Source organism: Artibeus jamaicensis, unplaced genomic scaffold (genome assembly GCF_021234435.1).
Source record: "Artibeus jamaicensis isolate MK-2021 breed Jamaican fruit bat unplaced genomic scaffold, CSHL_Jam_final contig_391, whole genome shotgun sequence".
Taxonomy (NCBI): Eukaryota; Metazoa; Chordata; class Mammalia; order Chiroptera; family Phyllostomidae; genus Artibeus; species Artibeus jamaicensis.
Window position 1 is genome coordinate 29,412,126 of NW_026521814.1, and position 18,516 is coordinate 29,430,641.

Genomic DNA, 18,516 nt, shown 5'->3' on the forward strand with positions numbered 1-18,516 from the left:
CTCATTGGCAGAAATGAAAAATGGGCCACCATGGACTGGCTACACACAAGTCCCAAGGGAAGCTTTCGTCGTTCACTCAACATGTGTTGCAAGGACTGGACTGGGTGACTGAGGAAATGAGAATGAATGACATAGTGGCCATGTCAGCAAGTACACAGTATCTCAAAAGTAAAACACATAAATAACTCAAGTAGAGTGATCAGTGAGCTACGAGGAGCCATGGGAGTTGAGAGAAGGGGTGGGTTTCTTTCGTTCAGTTGAGGGGATGGTGGCGAAGACAGCGGAAAGGAAGTGATATTACAACTTAACAGAGGAGGCAAAAGCAGGCGGGACTGGAAGAGAGGAGAAGTGAGAAAAGCATAAATACCAGTGGGTTGAGTAATTTGATTCAGATGAAGCACGGGGTTCACGAATACCATCAGTGGGAAATAAAGTTCAATGTCCCACTAACAGGAGGCTCCTCCACTGTTTCCCTTTCTTAACATTTAAATGTACTGGTTTGCAGCCTCTCTTCCTTCCTGCAGTGAATCTCCAGGCTGAGGTTTCTAATCCTCATTTGTCTTCCATCTCCCTGTTGCCCCTGGTAACTACCACTTCCCCTAAACTACCTAATCTACCTCGAGCAAGAGAGCCCGTGTGACTGATGCCTAAGGAGTGTTGGCGAAAGCAAAGCATGATGTTCAGGCAACGGTTCAGTGTCTACATCATAGCTAATAACAGAGTGGGGGATCAAATCACCTTCTTGGTGCTCACCTGCGGAGGGGCAAGGGGGAGGTGACGAGGGAGCCTATGGAGGAGTGAAGGTGTGAAGTACAGCGCAGGGAACACAGTCAATGACTGTGTGTGAGGCCAGGTGGGGACCTGAAACACGGGGGGCCCGCCCTGTAAAGTACATGATTGTCCAGGGGTGTCCAACCTTCTGGCATCTCTGCGCCGCCACACTAGGATAAAAGTTGTCTTAGGCCACACATTAAATACCTTGCAACACATAATCACAAAGAAATTTCATAATGCTTTAAGTACGTTTACAGTTTTGGTCGGGTTGCATTCACAGCCATCCTGGGCTGCACGTGGCCCATGGGCTGCAGGTGGACACCCTGGACCACTATACTGTACGCCTGAAGCCAGTACAGAATAATACTGAATGAAAACTGTGAAAAAATTTAAATATCCCCCCCACAGAAGAGGCATGAGCAGAAGAAAGGGACCGTGGACCCCGGAGAGCCATAGGATCAACCCAAGGAACTCGGCCTTCCTGTGTTTGTTCATTCATTCTTGCAAACACTCATTCATTCACTCATTTATCCCTGTCCCTCCTTGCATCCCTCCCTTCCCTGCCGCCATACATCCAAAGGCCCACAAACCCAAATTCCACAGCAGTGCCCCTTAGGCCTCAGCTTCCACATCATTTCATCGGCCCCTTGTGATTAACCTGGGCCCATACAGAGCCCCTTTCGAAAATGCATCACAGTGTGACTTCTCATCTGGTGACTTCTCTGCCACACTGCAAGCTCCTTGATGTAAAGAGCTGTCTTCTTACTGCTGTGTCCCTGGGACCAAGCACAGTCTCAACTCAGTAAGTAGCTGGTCAGTGAATAAAGAACATACTACACAGAAAACTGGTATGACCTGAACTCCCTAGGATTCTGTAAGACCCAAGATTGTTATGGCCAGGATTGCTAACTATTCACCAAAGTTCATTTGCTCCACTCATCTGGGACAAGGCTATACTCATTTCCTAACCTCCCTTCTATTTAGGGGTAGATATGCCTGAGCTCTGGTGAACGTGATATAAGTGGAAGTGACTATGCCACTTTCCCACTGACCCGTTAAAATCCTCCTGTGCTTTGCTTCCACACTCTTCTTCCCCTCTGTCTGGACTGGAGACGAACCCTCGGGGCACCTGAGAAGCCCCGCGTGGCTCCCTGGGACTCTATGGGGAAAAGAGCCACCCTCCAATCTGTTCATAAAAGGACTAAACTTCTCTTAAATATCGGAGCCATCACACTCTTGGGAGTCCATGTGTTACAGTAGTTAACCTAATCTAACTCACCCACTAAGTGACAGCTGACACTGAGCTCTCCCAACCTTCAACAGCCGGCAGCTGTCACTTTTCTAAGGAGAAATGGAGGCCCTCCAGAAGGGAGTACAATCTTCCTTCACTATGTAAGACTGAACGAAAGTTCTTTTCGCTTGTGATCTTCAGGAAAAGAGAGTGACCTTGCCTTAGGCTGGTCTGGGCTTGGGCCACAGCCACAAAATAGGCTGGGCCAACTCCGGTGATGCCAGAACACTGCTTGCCTTGACCCACTGAGAAGTACAAGTCACACCCCCCAGATCTTGGCCAAACGCCCATCTGCCTTCTCTAGTCTGGCCCTGGCCTCATCGGTGCTTACTTTGCAAAAATGCCACGAAACACTGCCCCGTTGTTCTCGGGGGAGAAGCTGCCAAAAGCTTTTTCCGAAAGCCACAGCAACCTGCACTGCCACGGAACAGCAGCACCAAGTAACTCGCCTTCTGCATAAAGCCTTCAGCAGACCCGAAAGAGACACAACCACAGACAGAATTCACTTCCCCGTGGCAAAGCTCTTGTTTGCCTCTTGCTATTGTCTCCACTGAACACCAGAGACTTCAAAGCGAACTCCTCTCCCCAATGGACTGGAGCATTTAGGTAATTGAGTTCCATTAAGAAAATTAGTAGCACATACTACATATAATTGCTTGTTCAACTCGGGTCTAGGAAACTATTAAAAGTGTAAATTATTGACTAACTCTTTTTCACAGCAGGTTTGTTTTGAGAGCTCCCCAATACAACGGTTCTTAGTCTTTTAGGGGTCATAGGCCCTTTGAATAATTTGGTGAAATGTCCTGACCCCTTTCACAGAAAAATATAAATGTGCACAAGTGTACACATATATCACATGTGATTTCACGTATGCACAAGATGTCTAGCTCATGGACACTTCAGGGCAGAGGTCAACAACTTTTCCTCAAAAGGGCCAGAAGGTAAGTATTTTTGGCCATTTGGGCCACATACAGCCTCCGTCATGATCACTCAACTCCTTTGTTGCCACGCAGAAGCTGACAGGGCTGTGTTCCAACAAAACTTTATTCATAGACACTGAAATGAGGGTTCCACATAGTTTCCACGTGCCCCCGAATACTATTTTTCTTTGCATCTTTTTGGCCATTTAAAAGCTAAAACCATTCCTCCCTGGCAGTCTGGACAAAAACAGGTGACACATGTGACCGTAGCTGGTTGCCCCCCACTAGCGGGTGTGGGTTCTAGATACGAAAGTATTGCATCTATTTTTGCTAACTTCTAATGGGGATTTCACATTTTCTTCCATTGTGAATGCAGGTAGCAAATCTCAGCAGTGTCAGCAGTAATGGACTTGGCCACCAGCAGAAATCACAGGTACGTTCATACCATATGAGAGTCGTTCCAAACAGCACAGAATATTGATCATGAGCATCACTATTTTTAAATTATGGTCATTGTTGACCTTCCCCTGTATCTTGCTATTTAAATGTATTGCTAAAGAAGCACATACGTTGTTATGTCACAGCTCTGACTTTAATATTTTGATAACCATATTTCAGTATCATTGATTTCCCTTCTAACCCCATATATTTCATTTTCTGGATTTCATTTTCAGAATTCTGAGAAGCATTCCCAAGCTTTCACCAAATACCAACGAGGTCCCTCATCCAGAAAAGGCTCAGAGGGCTGAGCGGGCGAAGCCGCAGCATGGCCTACCAGGGCATTGACGTCCTCCGTCTTGTGGATGAGCATCCGTATCTCCTCCGGATCGCCGCTGAAGATGGCCTGGACCAGGGGCGGCTGTAAGCACAGGAGAGTTGGAATTACAACTCTAATTAAACACACTTGATTGTGTTCAGAGGCAGATGGCTGGAAAATTTCATACCCCGAAGTCGATTGAACAACTGTCAGTTGGCAAACAAGAAGGAACATGGCTCAGACCCATACTCACTAGAAGTCTCGTGGGGAAGACATCTGCATAAAGAAATGACTGTCATACGATTTGAAATCCGTGACAGTCACATCTAACCCGGGGCTATGAGTATAACGTGAATGTCACCTGTAGTTGAAATTGTCCTTGACAGGCCCTCAAATTCCCCATCAAGGAAACCACCAGATCTGTGGCTTCTGCACACAGTCCTCCTGCCGTCCTGCCCCCTCTCATTACACAGTGTCCCCTGAAAGCCTCAAACAATTCCATTCCTAGAGGATTAACGGCCATGTTTCTGCTTTGGCCATTGAACGCTGTCAAAGTTCGGAAAACTTTGCAGTCATTCCCAACATTTCCCACAGCTTTAGCCAACCAGCACTGAGTATTTTACACATGATCACACCCACTGCCTGTTCAAGGATGTGGAACAATGGCGGGTTAAAGGATGGAAGGGCATTACTGAGTGCGTATCACTGAAACCCCTACACTAAACAGGATCCAACACACAGCAGACAGACTTATAAAGTGTGCTGGAAACACGGCTGAAAGAGAAACTAGCTCTGCTGGGGGAGTAGGAAGGGCGAGGAAAAGAGTGCACCCAGAAAAGCGTCATGGGAGGCAGCTTGACTCTGAGTTTGCAAACAGGCAAGGAAGGGCACCCCAGGCAGAGAAATGAGGGTGTGCAGGTGTGAATATACAGAGAACCCGGAATGTCAGAAGTGCTGCCCAGAAGTGGTGACCAGAGGGTGGGGTGAAGGGGAGCAAGTGGTGGGCTCTGGTTGGTGCTGGGCTTGCCCCATGTCACGAAGAATCCTGTTCAAAGCCAGCTCTACCACATGCCAACTACATGCTAAGTGCATGTCCCATGTGTGACCTGGGGTAAGCATGATCTTTGCTGCCCAGCCCCTCACAGGGCTGTTATTAGGAACAAATGAGATACTCTGTGGGAAAATCCTTTGTAGCCATACAACCCTACACAGTAACATGTTTTCATCAAGAAATGTTTAACAATGTGAATATAGAATATTTGACCATTTTTTCAAACTTTCGAAACCTCAGCAGTTACACACACACACTCATTCATTTACTGACAACTGTTGTTAAAACTCTAGTCCTACCAGGCAATTAGAACATAGTTTCCCAAACTTGTTTGACCACAAGAATCACCTGAGATCCTTTTTAAAACAATATGCCCAGATCCCTTCCCTGGAGATTCTGATTTAGTATGTCTGGGGTGAGAACCTGTGCATTTAGGTTTTTAATAAACACCCAATGAATTCTTAGAAAGTGGCAAACACCAGCTCAAGGTAAAATCTTTAGCACTGACAGCCTCAACCTCCTATCTATGTGAGAATCCCAGTGTTCATTTTTCCTACAAATTTTCTTTTCTCCTTTTTTACCATCCAGTTGTCTTTCTTACAGGTTTTAATGGCATTTCTTGCTAATTGGCCGGACCAATATAAGTATTATCAGTGGGATAAATAAGGTCTGTCTGGAAGGTACCAGCCACATAATATGAAAAGGAGAGACGTTTATTAAGTAAGACACAAGATACAAGAAACACTGTACACAGGACAATGATGCCTCAGTCCCCTTCAGAGTAGGCACCTGTGGACCTCACACAGTTCTCCCTATCACCATCAGCTGCCCCATCATATTTTCTTGAATCTCATTGGCAATCTGAAATCTCTTCACTTTCAAAGGTGATTTTAGTGAAAAGCCAGAAGTCACAGGGTCCCAAACCTGGGCTATAGAAGGAATGAGTCACCTGAGACTTGATGTCTTGCCAAAAAAAACTCTGCATGAGATGTGATGCGTGAGCAGGTGCATTGTTGTGATAAAGCTGCCAATCATCTGTTGCCCATAGTTGCAGCCTTCTGAATCATCCAAATAGTTTCCACAGAGGAACGTTCAAACTCAGTGCAAAATTTGATGCAGATTCATTGCTCTACTCACTCAGCCATTTTAAATGCGATGGCCACACAGTGCACATGCTCACTCAATGGTGTCTACCACCCACACTGACTAGTACAGTTTAGTTGTCACTGTTCACACATGCGCATTCCAGTCCTCTTTCCTTGGCTGCCAGGTTACACTGATGTAGCACACACTGTTCTCGTTACGCGAACATAATGGCTGGGATTTTTCCGGACAGATCTCGTATATAGTAAAAGCACTTGAGCAAACGCTATATTAAAAAAATGTTAAACCGTAGATAAACATTTCAATATGCCAGGCACTTGTCCAGTTTTCTCCTTTGCTATAAAAGTTTCTAGCAAGTGAACAGATGTATCTTTTTTTTGCCCAGAATACTCTGTCAGTTCTACCTTTTGGCCTCAAATTGCCAACAATTAAGTTGCAGGGAAGAAGACTTAAAAAGATGCAAGTTTTCTATGAGCTCCGCGTCAGCTGGCTGCTCTGCCTGAGCAAGGAGACCCTGCCACTGCCTGCTCACCCAGGCCCCGGGCCATCTGCCAGGGCAAGGGCAGGACGTACTTCCTGTGAAACACAGAGTCCGACACAAAGTCAGGGTTGCAACAAAAATGCTGAATCTCGTTTATCTGATTCATAATCCTCTATCAGCTGTGCTCCCGGCCAAATGCTTGTGCACACCTTTCTGCCTTTGAGAACTCTGAAACAAACAGCCAACCCTCATAACCACACGGTGACAAGCAGAGGCAGGGTCCAACCCGATTTCAGTGCTAAATCAACAGTGATCAATCAACATTTGAGAAGCTGAGGTGCTGAGGAACAAACCCATCCCCATGATTAATGCACCACTAGTCAGGCACTTGAAGGAAACACAGCTAGGTAAGAAAAGCCTCTCATTACTCATGAGTGCAAGGAATGTGTACAGATATCCTGTCGCATTCAGTCCTTGCACTTCTCAAGAAAGACAAGGGTTCCAAGCAAGTGCTGGAATGTTGCCAGGGAGAGGCACCCGGCAAAGCTGCCAGGCGAGGACGCCAGCACAGCCCTTTAGCAGGGAGGGGTGTGGAGAGCTTCCCAGACACCCCTTGGCACAGTCCCTGAGACTGTTTTGAATCCCCAACAGAGGATGGCGTGAACCCTTGCCCAACACCTCCTCACTCTGCTAAATCTGCTTTGGAGAGTATTGTCAATGCACAGAATTCCCAGCATCCACTGGGAAGTAGAAAATGAGTTGCTGTTGTAACATTTGCAGTATTTCAGTCACACATTCATAGGTATACCCACATGTGCATGCCTACATTTGCACAAGTCCCTACATTTGTGTGTGTGTACACAGAGATGTATGTTGATTCACATACAAATCCTTCACACTTGCTGTGGAAAAAAAAAGTGCCTGTTATTCAAAGTCCGGCTAGATCTCCAAGCCCCGGCTCGGCCATTTAGCCATATGGCATCACCGTCCTCACCACCGTGAGTCCGAGCGTCATGGGATTCCAACCAGAACTTTGCGGACGCATGCTTTGCCTGAACGAAGCTTTGTTTTTGCATGGATGTTAATTCTTGAACTAAACTGCTGTGACTCTTGAGCAAGTTAGTATTTTTGTAAAACCACTATCATGTTTCCTTTTTTTCTCTGTACTCCTCACCCCACACCAAAAACAGGCCCAGAGAGCACTTTGGCATTCCCTTTTGTTGGGGCTCCAACCCAATCCTACAATTTTATGTTTCCCTAGGTACAAACACTGACTCTGAGAATAAATATTTGGGAAAAGATATATCTAAATTCTGTCTCAACCACATCATATTAAGTAAGGTAACTATCCTAATGACAATATTCTTGCTCATAAGTATAAAGTACTTGTACTTTATTAATTACTTTGTTAACCTGTATCTTTTTAGTTTTTGCCTTGACCTTAATAAAGCTTAGAAGCAAGGTCTTACCTGGAAAATACAGAGTCCTAAGCCTTGGTGTTGACGAGTTTCTCGTTTTGAAATTTCACACATACAATACCAGTGTATAAATAATAGGAGTACTTTGTGTGCAACAGAGTATGAAGTCGATAAATAAAAACTCATAACAAGAGTCAAAGTTATGAAAAACAAACAGTGGCAGAAAAAAGAGAGAGAAATTCTGGCACCATGAAAACTTTGATTATCATTCCCTAAAGAAATCTAAACTCTCTTTCAGGAGGAAAGGGGAAGGATTTACAGGAACAATTATAAAGGACACATGGACAACAACTAAGGGGGGTGGAAATGGGAGGGAGGTGGGGAGCATGGGGGGGTGGGCTGGGATGGGAGTAAAAGACAGAAAACTGTACTTGAACAACAATTAAATTTTTTAAAAAAGAAATCTGAACTCTTAAAAGAGATATGCAGCCATTTCAGCTTCAATCACTAGAATTTTCTTAGCTTGCTTAGCAGCTATAAAGTGGAAATGACTGCTACGTGCTGTGGATATTGTCACAGTCCCTCACATAGGTGCACAGGGCACAAGAATACTTCCTGGGCTACTTGACTAAGGGTACAAGTGGGGTTCAATGTTCAGATGAGACCTATCCTGTTTTAACATCACCAAGTACCCAGACACTACCATCTTTGCTCCAAGTGTTGACTGCCATCTTCTTAAGGTGACTGCCTGCAAGGCTGAGACATGCAGAGCAGAGCAGAGAGGCCCCTTGAATTTGGCAGCCATTATAAATTATGTAGCTAACACTGCTAACACTAGAAACTGAAAATGGATCAGCAAAATGTTAGTTTCTCTATGCACATCCCTATCAGCCCATATGATGCAACATTTCTCAATTTTGTCCTCAGTCTTTGAAAACGAATTGATAAAATACCTGATTGCCACAAATAAAATGTTAAGCACAGACTGAGTTGGTATTCTCAAATGTTGCAATACAGTTATAATTCCACTAGGGGGAGCAAGATGGTAATTTGTTACCTGGGAGATAAATGTTGAGGTTGTGTAATAAGAAAAGCACTTTATTCAAGACATAAAAGAACTCAAGCATCTAAGAGTTCTTAGTAAAAACACACACCCTTTACATACCAAAAAAAAAAAAAAACTTTCCTATTGATCCCTGAGAATCTAGGTTGCTAGGGGAAAGTGTCATTTGAAAGTATCATCATAGCTAAACCCAATTCAATTATTCCCTCAATTCCACTTTTAAAAAATGCCTCTGCCCTGGCTGGTGTAGCTCAGTGGATTGAGTGCAGCCTGCAAACCAAAGGGTTGCTGGTTCGATTCCCAGTCAGGACACGTGCCAGGGTTGCGGGCCAGGTCCCCAGTAGGGGCCACATGAGAGGCAACCACACGCTGATGTTTCTCTCCCTCTCTTTCTCCTTCTCCTCCCCTCTGTCTAAAAATAAATAAATAAAATCTTTTAAAAAAATGCCTCTGACAGTTTAAGAGTAAAGCCCATCCTGGCTTCTATGGAGAGAATGTGGCCAGTGTAGAGTATGAACTCCAACCTGCAAATAGGTCATAGGTCCCTCCTCCAAAGTCCACCAATGAAAATCACCTATGTATGGGGCACTTTGCACTCCCTGTGTCAGAGCTGGATGTTCCTTCCTACTCAGTTGGCTTTGGAAGATAAACAGTGACAGGGGCTGTCACAGAGCATCTGTAACTACAGTCAATGGTAAGGAGTCCAAGAAGATGCTCCCGCCATTCGTTCCAAATTCCTGGTGTGTTGCATGTCTTTTTCTCATTTCTATTGGGCAATCGGAGACTTCAAGTATCACAGAAAACATCTTGAATTCTAATCAGGAGTGGGTGTTGGGAATCAATCAATAGCCAAGAGAGGAAAAAAATTATATTCTGAAACATCTGTCCACACTTGAGTATTCTGAGTCCAGGATGTCATTACAACAAGCTGGGAGCTTGTTTTAGTAGCTAATAGCTGATGCAGCAATAATCTGGCCATATGAAACAGTCAACTTATAGGAACATGCTGAAACACTTCATTAAATAAGAACTGGTTTTTGCATGAGGCAGTGCTTGCATTTTTACAAAAGGATAATAAAAATTTGTTCGAGTCACTAAATTTAATGGACAGAACTTGTTAGCTCCACTCATGAGGGCCGGCTGTGTGATCTGCTGAAAGCATGCTGTTGCACGCTTCCTGAATACAGATCACTCTTCACTCGGGGAGAAGTTCACGCCATCTCAGAAAGATAATGATGATCATAAAGTCAAAATCTGTTTCCCTTAAGAACTGTACAAAATATATTGAATCCTCATAAACATTTTTAAATATTTTATTTATTTATTTTTAGACAGAGGGGAAGAGAGGGAGAAGAAGAGAGAGAGAAACATCAATGTGTGGTTGCCTCTCACTCACCCCCTACTGGGGACCTGGCCCGCAACCCAGGCATGTGCCCTGACTGGGAATCGAACCAGCAACCCTTTGCTTCGTAGTCCAGTGCTCAATCCACCGAGCCAGGTCCCATAAATATTTTTTAATGCAGGAATACATATCTGAAAATGTCTCTTACAAACTATGCTGCAGAGCAAATGTCTATAACATTTCCAATTACTATTAGTAACAGAAAAAACAAAAACTCCTTAGTATTGGTAACATCCTCTCTATAGGTAGCTACTCATTAACTCTTTAAACTATGGAAAAATAACTATTTTTAGTCGGAAAATGGAAAAATAATATATTATCTAACCTTTCCCAAAATGAAAATAACAGAGGCACTAGTTACAGTTATTTAAGGACCAACTGGTTTCGGGAACATTCACATCCTCTGCTGTACCTCCCTTTCTTGAGACCCTCCTGGGCTATTTTTCTGCTCTTGAATACAAGACTACTCACTGCCACTCTCACCAGCGGACAGCAAACCTGAGGAAAAGTGAAACCCGGGCACTCAGAAAAAGTTGGGCAAAAGGAAGTGATGAAACAACAGCATCGGTTAAATTGAAATCTGGAGGCAATGTTGGTTTTTACAGGCCTGAGATCATTTTTTTCCCACACTAGGGGCTCGAGGTATAGTCTCAGAGTGACCTGAGACGCCTTCCTAGCCAGAGCCTTCTCATCTATACAGCGGGGTTATCATGGTTGTTTTACAAGACGCGTTTCTGAAATCACACAATATATGAGCAGCCCTTGTACAGGGCTGGATGCCTAATGTGCCCTCAGTAAAGAGAATGATTAGTGTTGACTTTGAGTTGAGAAGTTTACAAACTTTGGCAGTCCAGTGTATTTATGTCCATCTATGTTACAACAGGAAAAATGAGGGATCTAGGGAGATTTCCTTAAAAACTACAGAGCAAACAAATCGAGTTAGAATTAGAACCCACTCAACGCCACCCGTAAAGCAGAGGGGACCCATCCCAACGGGCGAGAAGTTTTTATGAGCAGGGGAGCAAAACTGAAACTGAGCTTTACTTGTCCTTTGTTATTACACTGGGAAAACTCAAAAATGCCACACAACCTCTCTACACTCAGAGACCTGATTTATAAAACCAAAATCAAAGCAACTCACAAGAATAAGACTTCATCTGTCCTTGACTAATCAAAGTGTGCCCCTATTCATATCCACTGGATGGGGCTTGAAATCATAATTTTACTATTGAAGGTTATCAGAAATGTGTATACAGTTATACTGTTCCTTTACGATGCTCTGGTGGTCATAAAGGAGATTCGTTTCATGTCTGGAGTCAAATGACTTGTGAAGGGGTTGTGAAGGGGTCAAATGATTGGCCTGTTAGAGCAAAAGTTAAGACTAGACTTAGTTTCTTGCTTCTTGCTTCGTTCCCTCACATGTCACGTTAATACAACGCAATGCAATGAATATAGTATATTTCATACAATTCGCGGTCATGAATTTAGCCTCAGTTTCAATGTATTTTCTATAGAGAAATATTATACACCATATGACTCACTAAGGACAAATGTCACCATATATATTCTCTCCATATGCAGGTATATATATCCCACATAGTGAAAATACGTATGTGCCTATTTCTAGATATAGTTAGTCTCAACAAAGTAACTCACAATAAAACAATCTTGCCAAAAGTTAGAAAACAAACAGCTACAATCTTTCAAAGTAAGGAGCTCAATGCGGATTGGAGTTATCAGAAAGATGAAGAAGGTAGGTGTTAAACTGGATTTTGAAGAACGAGACTGGAATAAATCATTCCTGTTGAAGAATAATAAATGCAGATGTTGTCAAAGTAAAGAACCGACTGGGGAGAGCACTAAGCCAGCAGAAGGAATTTTAACCTAGTCGTGTGGGCAAACAGGAACTGGAGTCTTGAGCAAGAGTTTATGCAAACATTTAAGCTGTCCACGGCATGCACTGAACATCGGAGGAGTTGAGGATGGAGCTAGCAAACCCACACAGTCAGAAGGCTACTGCCATCATCCAAGGCAGGACAGGAAAGAACTTTCTGGTCTTCCTTTATCTCACGTTCCCCGATTGCTACTTACAGGGATATGTGTAGTGGAAACAACAGATACTGTTTTCAGTTCTTTGATGTTGCTCCATTCCTGGATGCGAGTTTGGCTCAGCATCTTGGCCGCTTTCCGATGCTCTGTAAATAGAGCCCAAATCTCCTGCCCCGAGACACTAATGTTTCCAGGTGAAATCGAGGTTACTTCCTTCAGTTCCTGGAACACTTCCATTTTTCCCCTACAGGACCTCTGCAGAAGGGAGCTCTGTTTTGTCAGACTTGTCACTTGATCACTGAATTTAAACCATAGCTTTTTCAAAAATAAGCCACATCCATAAAGAGAAAAGCAAAGCAAAACAAGGCAGACACACTTTGCCAAGTGCCATATTTTGACTGGGATCTGCTGCCAGCTCTCCACATCTTTTTTCACTCTGTCTCGCTGCAAATGGTTTGAGATCAGTTCTAAACGTTAGCTAAGTTAATTACATAGCATCCTGGAGTCAACTTTTAAAGGAAGTCAATTTAAATGAGAGCACAATGGATCCAAAAGGTGAACTCATACAGAATATTTAAATTGGTGTAATCTTAATAAAAGGAAAAGAGCAAAATACTTCTACAACAGTTTCCTGTTTTAAAAAATTGTTGTAGAGGTTTTATTTCTTATCTTAGTTTTGCTTACATTCTTTTATACCTGTATCTTGTAACACATTAAATTCATAGGGTTTAAAATATGAAAGATGACTTCATAATGTTAATCGATATAAGGCATTCTAGTGATCTTTGTGGGGGGGAATCACACATTCAGAAGATGATTTTCAGGGTAATAAGTGTATTCAGAGTAATTTTTTTTTGTCTGTTCAAATGCAGAAAGTGGTTCCCAACTTCAGGATTGTATTGTACAAACATCTTTTTATTAATGCCCAGTATGCACATCCGTTATCATAAGAAGGGCAAAAATAAATTAATATTCTTTACAAACATAATCAGACATGATCTATAACTACAGTAATATTTTCTCATAGTTGACAGTAATTATAATTTTTGAGAATCTCAGAGACTGGAAGCTAAACAAAGCAATTCCAGTGTCCTTTAAAAACAACAGCAAAGTCAGTGCGCAGAAACGAAGGCGCCCATCAGGGCGGTGGCCGTTTCGTGCCGTGTTTCGGGAGAATGGAAAGGCCACATGGGGGATGATGTACATGTCACCCAATCACATAAAGTCATTCATGATTTGGGCAAACTCCAAACTGGCTGTGCCTGAAATGTGTTAGAACCCGGATTCTTTCAAAACACCAGGAAGCCACTTTCTGCCCAACAAAGGCTTTTCAAAGACCATGATAGTTTTCTTTGAACTCTCCTCCTTCCTTTCTGTAGCTCTTTTTCTTTGAATTCCATATGTACTCCTTGGAAAAGAAAAAGCCGTCAAACTCCCAGCACCCCTCCACGTGGAGGGGGGGTGGGAGCAGGAGATGTGCACGACAGAGTCAGCTCCCTGCTCTGGCCACTCAAACACGCTCCAACCGAAGGTGCAGAGCTGCCCAGGACCTCCATGGGTCTCCCCGCCTGCGAGGCCTGGAGGGTCCCCCACCGCCCACGGCACCAGGGCAGTCGTGGGAATGTAAATACATCAGAGGTTCCCTTGGTGCGGTCTTCCGGGAAGAACCTTCTCAATTTCCCCACTCAGTGTCATGGCAGGGCTGATCAGGGACAGATGCCAAAAGGAAATGATAAGACAGCAGGAAAAGAGGAGTCCAAGAGACTGAAAAACATTAGATAACATAAAATGGCAAAATCTGCAAAAAAGAATGGTCACATGGTATTTCCTTACAAAGTCACCACCTCAGTTCATATTTCCTTTTTCTCTGCCAGGAACCCTTCCCACCAACAGATGAAAAATATGTTTTTAGAAAATCAATCTAGTAAATTTCAGATAACCATATCCTATACAATACAACAAAGACTGATTAAAACATGTAACAAATTTACTAAGCATAAGAATGTTGCAGATAGGGGCCGACGCAACCCGAGCACAAAGTAAACACCAGCAAAGTTGCATGTGGCCTCCTGAAAGAAGCCGCCTTTGATCCGAATGTTGAAGGGTGGAGAAAATTTAAATAGGTAAAGACAAAATGGGAAGGGAGTGCCCCTCCCTGAGGAGAACATGAGCAGAGCTGGGAGAGTGGGCCTGCACAGGAAACCACTTCCTTTCGCTGGAGCCTAAGAGAAGTGGGTCAGTTGAGGACACAGGGACCCTACAACAGAAGGTTTGAATGCCAGGCTAAGGAACGAGGACTCTTTTCTATAGAACTTGGGAGCCATGCAAGGTTTTTGAGCAGGGAAGTGACCCAAGAGTTGTGTATGTGTGTGTGTGTGTGTATGTGTTTATCGTCACCTGAGCATATATAGCCACTGATGTGGGGGGGGGGAGGGAGAGAGAGGCATCAATGTGAGAGAGAAACACTGATCAGCTGCCTCCTGCATGCACCCCAACTGGGGACTGAATCTGCAACCTAGGTACATGCCTTGACCGGGGAATTGAACCCACAACCTTTTTGGTTTATTGGATGACACTCCAGCTGAGCCACCCTGCCAGAGCAAGAGTTGTGCTTTAAAATGATCTGGAAATGGGCTGTGTGATTAACTGGAAGAAGAGACTAGAGCAATACAAGTTAGGTGACTGCAACAACAGCCCAGGGGGCGAGATGAGGTCCTGGGAATGGAGTGTTGATGGGTGATGAGGAAGCTCTTTCCACTGGTGGCCAAGTGGACCTAAAAGGTAAGTGAACTATATCTGCCCTGATGCAGCAAGAGCTAGCCCACTCAGGCATGCTGCCTGCATTCAGAAAGACCCGCACCAACTTCCTCTGTGGGACCCACGGCCCTTGGGAGCAGAGGCACCCGGCCGTGGGCAGAGGAGTGCCGGAAGTCTTGCAGCGTTTGCTTTCTTTACTTTTCCACTTGAGCAAGGCCCTCCAGTTGCACCCTGTTCCGTGCAGCTTGGGGACAGGAAGTTCCTAAGGCTCTGAAGTCAGTGAGCACCCTGCCTCTGTAGAACCTGCTGCTCCTCTCCCCGCTCCGCCGCAGACACCAAAGCATCAAGGCTTTCGGTTTGGGTGCTACCTTCACAGTTTAGGTTTTGATAGCAAACTTATCTTTATGTCATGAGAAAGAAAAAAAAAACTTATCTTCATGTCCCAAGCTGAAACAAACAAAAACCCCTGACCCGAGTATAATGTTATCTTTATTTCCTAATTCTAAATTGTAATCAAAGGGCAAAATCATTTTTTAAAATCACACAGTGTTTGAAAACTAGAAAGAAATATTATGGGGAAGGGGCTTTTCAGTGCACCTCTGTGCACGTTCTCTTTCCTCTTGCTGGTTTTTAATCTTTCCCTGTTCCAACAACACAGAGACAAGGTTAAGAAAAAACTTAATAACCTTTCTCACCACCACTGTTAATAGGCTAATGTGTATCCTTCCACATCTCTCCCTATGTTGCTGCTGACATATAGAAATATAGATACAGATATAGGAAGTTATATCCCTCAGGTCAGTAGCTATAAGATTAACTCATTTCTCTTAATAGCTGTACAAGGTTCCATAATATGAAAATATCACAACATATTCAATTATCGCCCTTGGGGTGAACATTCAGGCTGTGTCTAGTTTATGCTGAAACACACCAGCCTGTATCAGTATCTATCCCAGGCAGAGCATTTCACAGACAGCTCCCAGAGGTGAAGGCATTTTTCTGAATACCTACTACATGCTATTTTTATGAAATACACAAAAGAAATGTGTGACATAGTCCCTTCCTCAGGGACAGCCAAGCACAGCTGGGAAATGCGCCTAACCCACACAAAACAATTAAACTGTGAGACAGGACTGAACTGCGTTCTACAGACTTCATGCAAACGGACGCCAAGTTTCCCTGCAAACACAATGAATGACAGATCAGAGAGATAGCTTGGAGATCCTTTAAGCTCTAACATGTCAGGGGTCTGCTCTGATTCAGAAAAGAGGGGATAAGAAGGGCCAAAAAGTCAGTGGTGTCTGTGAGGAAGGCAGGGTTTGAACAAAGCCTGGGGATAGGTTAGATCGATAGAGAAAAAAGTTGTATTTTGATAGAACAAATGAGCCAGGTCACAGTAGTGACTTTACACGTACATGCTCAGGAAGGACAATAAGCTGCCCCTTCTCCAAATCACTGAGTTTCTAAACAGCCCCTCTCATATTCTCCCACCCCCATGTAGCCTCTTGCTTCAAGATACAAAAGAATCCTAAGCCTAGCAGACATAAAGCATTATTCTAACACTGATTCAAAGCACACTACTTCCAAAAAGTCACAGGGATGTAATCATGTACAGCACAGGGAATATAGTCGATAATGCTGTAATGACTTTGCATGGTGACAGATGGTTAGTCGACTTATTGTGGTGATCACTTTGTAAAATATACACATTAGATGTCGAATCACTATGCTGTATACCTGAAACTAACATTACATGTCAACTACACTCTAATTGTAAATAATAATAATAAATGCACTACTTCCACCAGCATAAACTTTAAAATACTTCCCAATCTCTTCCCTCCTTCTCTTTCCCATGCCTCCCATACACACATCACCTGTTCTGTGCCCATTAACCTATAGCAGTCACTTAAACTGTTCCTGTCCACCTGGAAAATTACATGCATAACATGGAAGAAAGTAATAATGAAGTTTAAAGTATTGGAATTTAAAGCAAAAAAACCCCTGAGTTCTGCCCTAGCTGGTGTGGCTCAGTGGATTGAGCACCAGCCCAAACCAAAGAGTCACTTGTTCGATTCCTGGTCGGGCACATGCCTGAGTTGTGAGCCAGGTCCCCGGTCAGGGGTGTACGAGAGGCAACCACACATTGATGTTTCTGTCCCTCTCTTTCCCTCTTCCTTCACCTCCATCTAAAAAGAAACAAAATCTTTTAAAACATTGACTTCTTTCAAGAATCAAAAACTATTAAAAAGGTTGGTATTGATAATCTAGCTACTACGGTGTTGGTCTTTCGCTCTAAGTTGCAATGCTGTGTTTGCAACTTACCAAGACCATTTAAATATAAAGCCTACTTAGTAACATGTCTTAAACTTGATCATATTGGTAAAAAAGATTTGAGAGCCAGATATGTATTCTGCCTTGATACTGAATATAAGTAATTCTATGAGAAAGCTCTGAAAATGAATTAGGCATAAGTAAATTAATGTGCCTTATAGCTCAAAGATTTGCTATTGAAAAGTTGCATATAATTTTTAACTGGGGTGGCGCCACAGAGAAGTCTGCGATTCTCTCTTTTTTTTTCATTGCCCTTCCCAGTCTAAAATTAGCTTTCAACATATTTTTTAAACTTTATGAAAACAAGATTTACTCAGAGGATGTGAATTTGAATGCCAAGTTGAAAAACATAATCTTGGCTGTCATATTGCAGAAAATAGGAACTTTTAATAAGGAGAGGGAATTGCTGAGTTTAAATATATTTGCTGTGTGTTTCTATTTAGCAGGGCGGGGGAGCCTTTGACCTCCAATGTACCAGCCCAACCACAGAGGGAATTACAGCCTGAGCCTGGCTCCTGTCTCAAAGGGGCAGCTGGGGTCCTGATGCCGCCTTTGACCCACTGACCGAAACTGTGAAGACTCCTTTCCTGGTGGCTCCGCAGTCCCTTTTCCTCACCAATCTCCCTCTGAATCAGCTCAAAATGGTGTGGAGACCCTCTTAGTACCTTTGCAAGTGACATCCAGATTTGAGATCTACACACCTAACACCTAAACCCTTAGCAACTGCCACCCAGCCGACACACAGCACTCCAGCAGTCTAAAACGCGCAGTCTGATCATGGCTCCTTTGAGATCGTGCTCTCGGTGTCCCAGCTAAGGAGACTTCTGGCTGCCCTTCCTCCTCCCCGGGTTACAACTGGGCTTGGCCAAAGGCAGTGAAATCGAGGTCTCGTGTGACAGCCGTGGCCCGCCCAGACGTGCTGGGGCCTGTTCTCCCTTTCAGAGCACTCCGAGTGCGCCCGGCATGTGCGACGACATTTCGCCTCCTGAATCATCCTCATCACAAATGTCAAAACCAGGTCACTGAGGGAAGAGGAAAGAAATTACCTGGGGAGTCAGGAGCCCTGGGCTTGCTCTAGGCCGGGTGGGCAGGTGTTACGTAACTAGAGCAAGTCA

At 43.8% G+C, this 18,516-nt stretch overlaps 1 protein-coding gene across 5 annotated transcripts in view; it reads right to left on the reverse strand.

Moving 5' to 3' along the window:
• Positions 1 to 18,516, reverse strand: part of ANKRD44 (ankyrin repeat domain 44) — a 298,600-nt gene that overhangs the window by 182,652 nt on the left and 97,432 nt on the right. For all 5 annotated transcript variants that reach the window (XM_037167009.2, XM_037167010.2, XM_037167007.2 and 2 more), the window contains exon 2: positions 3,761 to 3,844. In XM_037167009.2, coding sequence (XP_037022904.2) covers positions 3,761 to 3,844 — 84 coding nt within the window. The remainder of the gene's footprint in view (positions 1 to 3,760; positions 3,845 to 18,516) is intronic.